The sequence below is a fragment of the Arachis stenosperma genome, chromosome 10, assembly GCF_014773155.1.
Source record: "Arachis stenosperma cultivar V10309 chromosome 10, arast.V10309.gnm1.PFL2, whole genome shotgun sequence".
Lineage (NCBI taxonomy): Eukaryota > Viridiplantae > Streptophyta > Magnoliopsida > Fabales > Fabaceae > Arachis > Arachis stenosperma.
The window spans coordinates 3,669,275-3,680,597 of NC_080386.1; the positions used below are offsets into that span (position 1 = coordinate 3,669,275).

Consider the following 11,323-nt stretch of genomic DNA (forward strand, 5'->3'; position numbering starts at 1 on the left):
ATGGACTTGTTTGGGTCTAAGAAAATATTTTTTTTATTTATCTTTTTTTAAAAGATTTTATGTAAAAATAAAAGTAATTTTATGTTTGAATATTTTATGCAAAAAAATCATTTTATTTATCAATTATGTTTGACTATAACAATATAAACGTACTTTTTTGTTTATTTATTACATGAAAAATATATTTTTTAAGAAAAAGATCTTTTAAAAAAAATGTAAGGGCTTATTTGGGTGAGCTTCTAAGAAAAGATCTTTTTTTCGAGTTATCTTTTTTTAAAAGATCTTATGAAAAAGTAAAAGTAATTTTATGTTTGGATATCTCATACAAAATGATCTTTTTATCTATCAATTATGTTTGGGTATAATAATATAAAAGTACTTTTTTGTTTAGTTATTACATGAAAAACATCTTTTTTTTCATGAAAAAAGATCTTTTAAAAAAAAGATATAAATTATAGATTCTCAAAAAAGATCTTTTTTTATTTTTCTAGTACTTTTACTTTTACTATTAGAAATTTATCAAACACACTAAAAAATAAAAAAAGATATTTTATCATTAAAAAAATCTTTTTTAACAAAATAATGGCGTCCAAACAAGCACTAAATTACAGTTTCTCAAAAAATATTTTTTTATTTTTCTAGTGTTTTTAATTTTACTACTAAAAAATTGCTAAACACACTAAAAAATAAAAAAAGATATTTTTTATTAAAAAAATATTTTTTTATCAAAATAATGACACCCAAACAAGCACATATACATAAATTGAGAGATGTTTCACTTAATAATCACAAGAGTATTTTCTTGCCAATGAGAATGGTATATATATATATATATATATATATATATATATAAATAATATTCAACAACCATGTCATATAAATACTATGTCTTATCATCAATTATATTTTATTTTATATAATTAATTTATTTATAAAAAAATATTTTTTATTTTTTTATTTATTTGCATTCTATTTATATGTTTGCATATTAAAATATTTTTGTAATTTCCTACCATTCATTAACCCTTGAAATTTTAATTTTCTACTTTTTATGCTTTTTTTTGTAAATAATTAAAAAAATGAAACATATAAAAATGTTATAATAAATTTAAGAAATTTTTGACAATTAATATAAGAGATTAAGAAATAAAGAGTAGTAAAAATCTTAACATGTATAAGTTGTAGAATTTGAATATTTGTAACTGAAATTTTTTATAATTATAATTATTATGACATTTTTAATGTATATTTATTACATTTAATTAGTACTTGATGTTTCAATTGAATAATAATAGATAAAAATTTTTTATTTTTATTTTTTAAAAATATTTTATTAAATAATGATTGGTTGATTTTAATCTTTTGTCAAATAATTAAAATTGTTAATGTGACATCATTAAAAAAAAATGGCTTAAATTTATTGGAGAGGAAATTGGTATTAGTTTTTATATATTATAAATAGATAAATCGAGGCTGAAATGCTGGTAGAAAATAGAAATAAACTATCTTGAGAAAAGAAAGGTTGTAGCCTTGTAGGCCATTGTTAGATTCTGCCAACTATCGTGTAATATACATGCATGACATATTTCAATTTATTTTTTCATTGATATTTTAATAATTTATTTTATATGTTTTAAAATAAATAACACATACATATTAAAATATAATATAATATTAAAAATAATTTAAATAACACATTTATATAAAATTATATAGTAACTAATTTTATGATTAATTTTTATGTGTGCATAATATTTTTTTATTTTTTATCATTGAGCCTTCCATTGTTCATATGAATATAGTTAATCAAAAAATAAAGATATTATTTGTACACTAAAATTAATTACTGAAATTAGTTATTAATTTATTATATATATTTAACTTATTTATAATATGTATTTTATATTAATAACTAATTTTAATCTACGTATAACAAATACAAAATTAGTTAGGATTTAGTTTCCACCCTTAGTGTATTATTAGAAAAGTATAGGTAGACAATGAAAATATTAAATAATGTGAACAATTGATATATCGAATGTTTATTTCACTAGTTATGCAAATGATTATTCTAATATTAAGATTCAGATAAATAATTTGAGACTGTAATATGTTTTGATTTAATTTGTGGTTATTCATATTATTCAAAAATATTATTGGTTACCTAACATAAGATGACCCGTGTGTATTAGCAGAAACACAAGATGCAAAACTTTTGACTTGTGTGAGTAGTGAGTAGCAAAGGGAAGGAGTGTAGTGGCTATAATTTGAAGATAAGGCCACAGCCATTGATGTAGAAATCAGAATATCTTTCTACTTTCATCCCACTATGGTTCACAAAAATAGTACAATCACAAGAAGAGTCAGAAACACCAACGGTTTTGGAGCTAATAGAATCCAAGGAATAATCACACAACACAAAAAGTAATCTCTCTCTCTCTCATGTCCGTGGTGGTAAATTTTAGGTAAAGCAAACAATGACAGCCACAAAAGTACCTACCCTACCCTTCATCCTCTTCTTCCTTTCCTTGATTCCTTCAAATCTTGTTACCAAACCCTTCTTCTTATTAGATTTAGTTTAACATTCTTTGTGAATTGTGACTGCACCATCCATGCTCAACTTGCAACTTATAAAATACTATACTAGATTTCATTATGCTTTCACAAGCCACGTGGGGCTGTCGGATTTGTTTGGCCCCACATGCCTCTTCCCAGGTTCAAAACTCATTCCATACTTGTGAATGAATCACATGACAGGTGGTTATTCTTCTTTTTTTTTTTTTCAATTAATATTATACACTTATTTGTGATTATCAGATTTTTTTAGTATCAGGTGACAATCGAAGGCTCATTTTTTTTATATGAGAAGCATGTTTGTGTTGTGCATTATTATGGAGAATGTGAAGGGATGAAAAAATTGAATCATCTGATTTTTTTGTAAATGCCAAAATTTAAAAGTGATCGGACCTTTAGATTTATGTATCCAAAAATAGGACCGTCCGATTTTTGTTCGACACCACATTTAAAGCACCTATATATTTCATAACTGCGTTTTATACTATTTTTCCTTCCACATCTAAATTAAAAAGTGTATATTATCTATACAAATTCTTTGATTTTATAAAAGTTGGAAAAGATTCTTGGCAATATCATCGCATCCTTCAAAGGTTAGATCATCTGTGTGATTGTTTTTTAGTGTCCAGAAAGATAGCCTCCAGCCATAAGCCCGTAAATTTGTAGCATGCAATTTTGAAAGATATTCATTATTGCTCGCAGCCTCTCATATTTCAGGTTCAAGGAGAATCATGTCTCCTAGATAACATCAAATTAAACAGGAGTTGAAACCATCATGTATTGATTAACTACTTAGCTAATAAATGAAACTTGCATATTTAATGCAAATTGGCAACTTTTTCTCAGCACCTCAAGTTCAATGCTCTATGATTGTGACAATTCAAAATTTATAAAACAAGAAAATAAGAATAAATATTGTCATATAGAGAATTTAAATACAAATAAAACAATGCTATATGACTAATAAATATTATTATTTTAAATTAGTATTTGATTGGTAATAATTTGTATCCACATTAACAAAGATTTACACACACAAAATTAATAATTTATACTTATATTTATCAAATTTTGTATACATAAATTAATACAATTTATATTTATATTTTTAAAATTTATACATATAAATTAATAAAATTTATCTATTAAAAATAACTTAACATTTGTGTTGACTAAATACTAATCAAAATTACTAAAAACTGCTTACCACAAATAATTTCTAATATAAATATTTGCACAGTCGAAAAAAGAAAGAAAAAGGAGAAAACCCCCCAAGGGTTCAATAATATTTTCAAATCAAGCAGTTGGATAAAAACAAGAGAAAGATCAAGAACTTGTGGCAATTATGATTTTATGGATTTGGATATAGTCATAGGTGGGTCAGTGGGACAACCTATACAAGATGCACAACAACTAGAGTAGTAATTACCCTTGACTGAAATTTTGAACAGTGATTTTTTTTTCTAACTTTGTCTGCATATTTTAGCTTGATATATAATAGCACCATAAAAATTTCGGTCATTATTACGGTATCTAAAAGTATTTGTCTAATTTATTAAAATAAGTTAAAAATAATATTTAATTTTAAAAATATAAAAATAAATAATTATTAAATATTTAAATTTTATCATAAAATATAAATTAAACACCAAATTATAAACACAAAATTCAAAAAGTAACTATGTAAGTAGTAGGCTATATAATATGAACAAAACTGCGTATATAATTATTACTTGTATGGTTTGTATATATGACACCAAATAGAAAACCAGCATCAATGATTTGTGAAAATATTCAGAATATGCAGTAGTATTACAGAATTTTCAATCATACCAAACATATTGAATGGTGGCAGCATTTACTACTCAAGCAGAGCAGATTCAATGATTCATGATCATTACATCACATGGAATAATTACTGATTGGTGCAGACTTTCCTCCCTTTTATTTTAGTATTTTCGGTGAAATTTTGTTGGGATATAAAATCATAAAAGAAATAAAAGATTTTTTTACCTGTAATATGATATCAGAATATCATCATCATAATAATAAGCATTCTCTTTCAGCAGTTGGAAGAAGCTGAATTCACAAGCAACACTCTCTAAAACACTTTGAGAGATCAATACATCAATCATTGAAGGCGTTTCCTCTTGTGATCTTTGTTATTTGACATGATGACAAGCCTAAAATAATGTTTAATTATTCGAAAATTGAAAGCAGATAATATTAAGAGAGGAACAAAAATCAAAGCATATATTATATGAGTTATAATAACAACAATACTACTTAACAGCAGAGAGCCTCTACTTGAACATGAACATGAAGGAGTAGAAAAAGGCATGAATTTTATTAGTCAGTTGGAGATTGCTTCTTCTTCAGCACCATTAGAGAACCTGGTGGAAGTAGTGGTTGCACTATTTGAAGAAGAGGAAACTGGTGGTGGAGGCATTGATGTTGATGATGTCCATGGAACCACTTGATTTTCTTCTTCTTCTTCTTCTTCTTCTTCTTCATCTTCATCTTCATCTTCATCCTCACCACCATCAACACCATCATTTTCTACATCATCATCATTCTGGTGGTTGCAGGTATCATTGTTTTTGGTGACACAATCAGTGCAAAGTGACATGGTGGGAACAAACTTGGGACCTGAACCATGCCAAGGTGTTAGTGATTGACAAACATGGCATAGAAGAATCCTTGGATGCTTTGTGACCAGAAAGTTTGCACTGTGAACCTTTGCATCACATTCCCAACAAAGGCTTGCTTGATCTGAATCACAGAACAAGTTTGCAGCACAGTTACACAGCTCACACTTCTTCCTCATCTCAAACCTTTAAGTAGTTGCCACTTTTTTTCTATCTTGTTAAGACAAGGTAGTGCCTATATATATGGAAAAGAAAGAAGATTCATAACATAAATAAAAGGTGTAGACTGTAGAGCAAGTTGCAATTTTTGTATAGATTATTAGGGAATTAAAGTAGCAATCTCATGGCTATTATCAAAACTCAACTAATTAGATCTGCCTTAGATGAAATTTCATTAAAAAGATGGGAATCTTTTTAATACAGATAACTTTTCATTTTCCAACACTGAACTCAAGACTTTTGTTTAAAAGTTAATGTACTTAGCACTTTAATCCATTCTATATTGGTTGGGACTAAAATTATTATTAGGAGTATTTATTAAAGATATTGTTGATAAACATTTTTAAATAAAAAGTACACATTTTTTATCTAGGGCGGAGCCACATAGTGAGAAAGGAGGGTAATGACCCCTAATTTTAATTTTTTATATATAAATTATATGTAAATTTCATTTTAATTTTCTTTAAAATTTTATTTTAGTGTGTAAATATTTTTAGTTTTTCTCTAATATTTTATCTAGCTCTACTCCAGTTTTCTATTGAGAAAAAAAGATTTATTTTGAGCTAATCTTTATTCATCTTATTCTCAAACAAATGTCAACTTTTTTAACTTTTGATGTGAATTAAGAAAATGATTAAAGTTATAAAAAGTAAAAAGAGTAAGTGTTGTCTTATTTGTTCAAGATAAAAGAGACCAAATGATTAAAACTGCGTTTGTTTTTAGAGACAAGATAGGACATGACACTAAGATAGAGACGATAGAATAGAGGCACTAAAAATTATTTTTTGTGTATTGTATTTGGATACGATGAACAAGATACTAATGTAATATCCTGTATTATGTTTGGATAGACATGGACAAAATTAAGATATTATGCGAAATGACTAAAAATAGTCATATGATTTTAAATTGTTTACATCAAGTACAAATTAATTTAATAAAAAAATAAGAGTATGTAAGAGTACAGAAAATTACAAGAAGAATTGGTTTATAAACCAATAAAATAAAAATGGTATTAAAGTAACAAAATTAAGAATAAATAAAATAACATAGTAAAAAAATGAATTAAGTCTCCTTTAATACAACATGCCAATAGAGAAGAGAAGAGAATGAACGATAAAAAGGAATAAATTAATTATACAGTCAAGTAAGAAATTTTACAAAAAAATAAAAAGAGTATTTGAAAAAAAGAACGCACAGAAAGAAGAACTACGATGTAGAGAAGAAGCTAAAATTAGGAAAAATTAGAAGAGATAATAATAGAATAATAAAAAATATCTATAGATAAAAAAGAAAATTTTTTTAATAAAATGTCCGAATCCTGTGTTCATCATTGTACTTTGTAAAAAAATAGATACAAAAATATAAAATATTGTCCTAAAAACAATGTGTTCTATGTCTCTGTCTTGAAACACATTTTAAATATTAGTTGTCTATATTTCTGTAAATGACCTTATGGAATAATAGGTAGATGCCACAATGGATATACTACCATATTCCGTAACTGCTGAATTTCGACAAATAATGTGCGATAATAAATACTAAATGGTGTTTGCTACGGTACGATAATAAATTTATACGTACCGATACATTTAAAATATGGACAAATAATAATAAAACATGTGGAATTTATTTTTCACGTAACATTTAATTTTTTCTTTTTTAAATATATAGTATATCACCACTTTTACTAAAATACCCTTTTAATTAAATAAAATAAAAAATATTTATTTATTTAATTTTATAAAAAGACTTAAACATCCTTTCTTTATTTGATTAGACACAAATATCATTTTAAATTAATCAAATTTTAGAATTCAATTAATCCTAATTTTAAAATTTCAACTTTCAAATAATTAAAACAACAAAACAAAAACATATTAAAAAAACAAAAAAATCAAAATTGCTCTTCTTCTGTGTTAAACATATTAAAAAACAAAAAATCAAAATTGTTCTTCGTCTAGATTTAAAATATTCTCGTTCAACCTCTGAAGATTTCAGTCTTCTTCATCTTCTTCTCTCCTCTTCCTATCCTCTCTCTCTCTCTGCTCTTGAATCTCTCATCTGTCGCGCACAGTGCGACGCCATCGTTTTGCTGAGATGCCCTAGCCAATTACCCAACCCAACAACCTTAGCTCCACACAACGGCTAAACGCGAACCCATTCCTCCCATCACCCTCGAGCTCCTCCTTCGTCTCTCCCTCATCGATCTCACTCCCTCACCTCCGTCCATCTCCCGCCGCCGTCGCCGCAGACCAAAAACACAAGTCCATGGAACTTTACAAAGCAATGTTAATGATGGAACGAGAACAACAAAGTGCAGCGGTTATTCCTGATAATTACACATACCCTTTTGTATTAAAGGCATGTGCTTACTTGTTCTTTCTTTCTGAAGGGAAACAGGTGCATGCTCATGTATTGAAACTTGGGTTTGAATCGGATACTCATATTTGTAACAGTTTGATTCATTTTTATGCAACTTGTGGGTTTCTAGACTTGGCACACAAGGTGTTCGAGAAAATGTCCGAAAGAAGTGAGTTTTCATGGAACATCATGATTGACTCTTATGCAAGTGCTGGTGAGTATGACACTGCATTGAGAATGTTCTGTGAGATGCAGAGGATTCATGATCCTGACGGTTACACCATGCAAAGTGTGATTAGTTCCTGTGCTGGATTGGGTGCTTTGTCTTTGGGTTTGTGGGCTCATGCTTATGTCTTGAAAAGGAGTGACAAGAACATGATTGGTGATGTTTTGGTTAACACTAGCTTGTTGGATATGTATTGCAAGTGTGGCTTAGTGGGATTTGCAAAACAAGTCTTTGAAAGCATGCCTTGTAGAGATGTGAATTCATGGAATTCAATGATTTTGGGGCTTGCCATGCATGGCATGGCTGAGGAGGCGTTGGATTACTATGCAAGAATGGTGAAGGTAAAGGGACTCGTGCCGAATTCAATCACTTTGTTGGTGTCTTGAGTGCATGTAATCACAGGGGAATGGTTAATGAAGGGGTTATGTCTTTTGACATAATGACCAGGGAGTACAAAATTGAGCCAAGATTAGAGCATTACGGATGCCTCGTTGATCTTTTCGCTCGAGCCGGACGCATTGAAGAGGCTATGAACTTGGTTTCAGAAATGCCTATGAAACCGGATGACGTGATCTGGAAGAGTCTGTTGGATGCTTGTTGCAAGCAACATGCAAGTCTTGAGCTAAGTGAAGAATTGGCCAAGAAAGTGTTTGAGTCAGAGGGAAGTGCTACATATAGTAGTGGTGCTTATGTGCTATTGTCAAGAATCTATGCTTCAGCTAGCATGTGGAATGATGTTGGATTGCTTAGAAAACTAATGACTAATAAGGGTGTGAATAAAGAACCTGGTTGTAGTTTGGTAGAGATTGATGGTGTCACTCATGAATTTTTTGCTGGGGACACTACATCCTCAAAGTGAAGATATATACAAGTTTATGAGTGAAATTGAGGAGAAGCTAGAAGCAACCGGGTATGTACCTGATTATTCAGGTGCACCTTTAGTTGATGAGGTTAATGAGGGAAAAAAGAATACTATGAGGTTGCATAGTGAGAGATTAGCTATAGCTTTTGGATTACTAAGGTCAAGACCAGGCATGCCAATAAGAGTGTTCTAGAATCTTAGAGTGTGTAATGATTGTCACAGTGTTACAAGATTACTATCAAGAATTTATAATGTAGAGATAATTATGAGAGATCGTGCACGGTTCCATCATTTTAAAGAGGGAAACTGTTCTTGTAAGGATTATTGGTGACGAAAAATATGCACAATCATATATAAATGAAAAATCTATGGTGAACTAATATATCGTTAAAAAAATTTATTGGCCCGGGTTTGATGTTATGGATTTCTTAAAATTTCATGTGACAACAGAGAATCCTATCTTCACAGCAATTATTATAATCATAAATCTCTCTGGATATTAAAAGCGACACGAATGATGAATGATTTGGTTCAACTAATAATAGCCAGCTAGTTGATACCAGTGAAACTGCCGGCCACATGCATTCCATTGACACAAATTCAACGGACAAACAGTAACATAAATTGGTTTGAATGTTTTTTTTGGTGACTAATTGGTTTGAATGTTTGATATAACATTGTACCAGAGAATTGAATTTTATTTTTTTTTTAGGTTCAAATTGTAACTTTACGCTCATTGATAAATTTAGTTTGCATCTCTCTGTTTTGTTTTGTTCTGTCATTTGTGAATTAGAATCTCACCCAATAAGACATACACACATAAACAGAACCTTTTCTATTAGAAAAATAAGCCTGTTTATAAGTATTGTAATAAATAAAAAAAAAATCTATACAAAAGCATACACTAACACTGATACACCTAAGAATAGCATAGTCAAAGAAAATTTACCCCAATACAAATGAAATGAAATAAATGAAACAATAGTAGTGCACATGAAGAATTGACTAAGTTATAACTATAGCTCAAATACATAGGAAGCCCAAAAACAACGACTACCAGAAGAAGGGGACAATATGCTGATATGATCCTAGCCAATGCAAAATTTAGGGCACCTCCATTGAAGATTGGTAAGACCTTAATGAATTGTGCTTTTTCAACGCAATGAAGATGGTCTAGTAGTGCAGCATCTTAAATGCTTTCACATGTATAATTGATATTTGAACCCGCTTGGATCTCTAAGTACATGGCCCTTGCATTAATGTAATTGATTCAAGACTCCACAAATCTCGCTACTCAAAGTAAACCTTGTGCCTCAAAATCTTTTGCAACTGGAATGGCATAATAGAAAAATAAAAGTTAGGGAAATAATTGAAGTATAATGCGCAAATATCAAATCATGTTATATAAATTCTTTTGGATTAATGTATCAATTATTCTCACATTTCTATGATGAATTTCCAAAGTATATCCTCCACTCAGATTAAACAAAGTACAATAAGACATAAAAAAACAAAGTACAATAAAAGTACATCAGAAAAAGAAGAAAAAGAAACCACACCTCATCATATTACAGCTAAGCATGTGAAGACGGGATAACAGCAATTTCAGAGACTTGTTTAATGTTTGATTACTAAAAGTGCTTCTTAAATAATCTAAAATTGCAGGAAGAGTAAGTAATATAAATATATAATAGTTTATATGAATAGCTGAATAACGTGAAGATTAATACATATATACACCGTACCATACAAGGAGTTACAGAAAGCTAGGAAGTACCTGCACTGTGGTGATAGGCACTGCACCAGGATGATCTTGAAAAAACTGCTTATCATCCCGAAGATCTACACAAGTCGCATATTGGTTGTCAAGAAATGCCCAAGCAAGTTAATAATGACATCTTTACAATGAAAGCATTAAATACATATAATTAAGTTAGCACTATATATGAGAGAAGACAAATTCCAAAAGAAACTATATGAAAAATTGAGACCAGAGACAAAATTTTCAGAATAGAAATTCTACTTTTGTTATTAACTATCAGAAATGGAAATTCTAACGAGTCAATAAGAAAAGAACTTATGGAAACACCAGCTCCACCACGGCAAATTACGCAATTTTCTAGATCAGCAACATAATAGATATGTCACAAAATTTGATACCTTCTATCTACCAATATGCAACAATACAAAGGCTATGGGATCAAAGGCATACAGATCACTACAACTTAGTGAGGAATATGAAATAATATATTCACACATCAACAAACAAAATTACTAGGATCAACAAACAAAATTTCGATACCCAATTTAAAAAAGAAACTAAAAAGTTAATTCCTAAAGTGGGTCACAAGATTTACATCCTTAATCATCACAGGACCAACCTCAGAGAGAAGGTCCAAGCATGGTGGTAGAATCTCTTTAGAAGCATGG

General features: G+C 29.1%; 1 protein-coding gene and 1 pseudogene across 1 annotated transcript; one reads left to right on the forward strand and one right to left on the reverse strand.

Moving 5' to 3' along the window:
- Nucleotides 1-4,508: 4,508 nt before the first annotated feature.
- LOC130958021 (zinc finger protein CONSTANS-LIKE 4-like) lies at nucleotides 4,509-5,659 on the reverse strand. The gene has a single exon (XM_057884896.1). The coding sequence runs from the start codon at nucleotides 5,399-5,401 to the stop codon at nucleotides 4,928-4,930; it is 474 nt and encodes a 157-aa protein (XP_057740879.1). The 5' UTR covers nucleotides 5,402-5,659; the 3' UTR covers nucleotides 4,509-4,927.
- Nucleotides 5,660-7,712: 2,053 nt separating this feature from the next.
- LOC130956590 (pentatricopeptide repeat-containing protein At1g59720, chloroplastic/mitochondrial-like) lies at nucleotides 7,713-9,224 on the forward strand (annotated as a pseudogene).
- The last annotated feature ends 2,099 nt before the right edge of the window (nucleotides 9,225-11,323 follow it).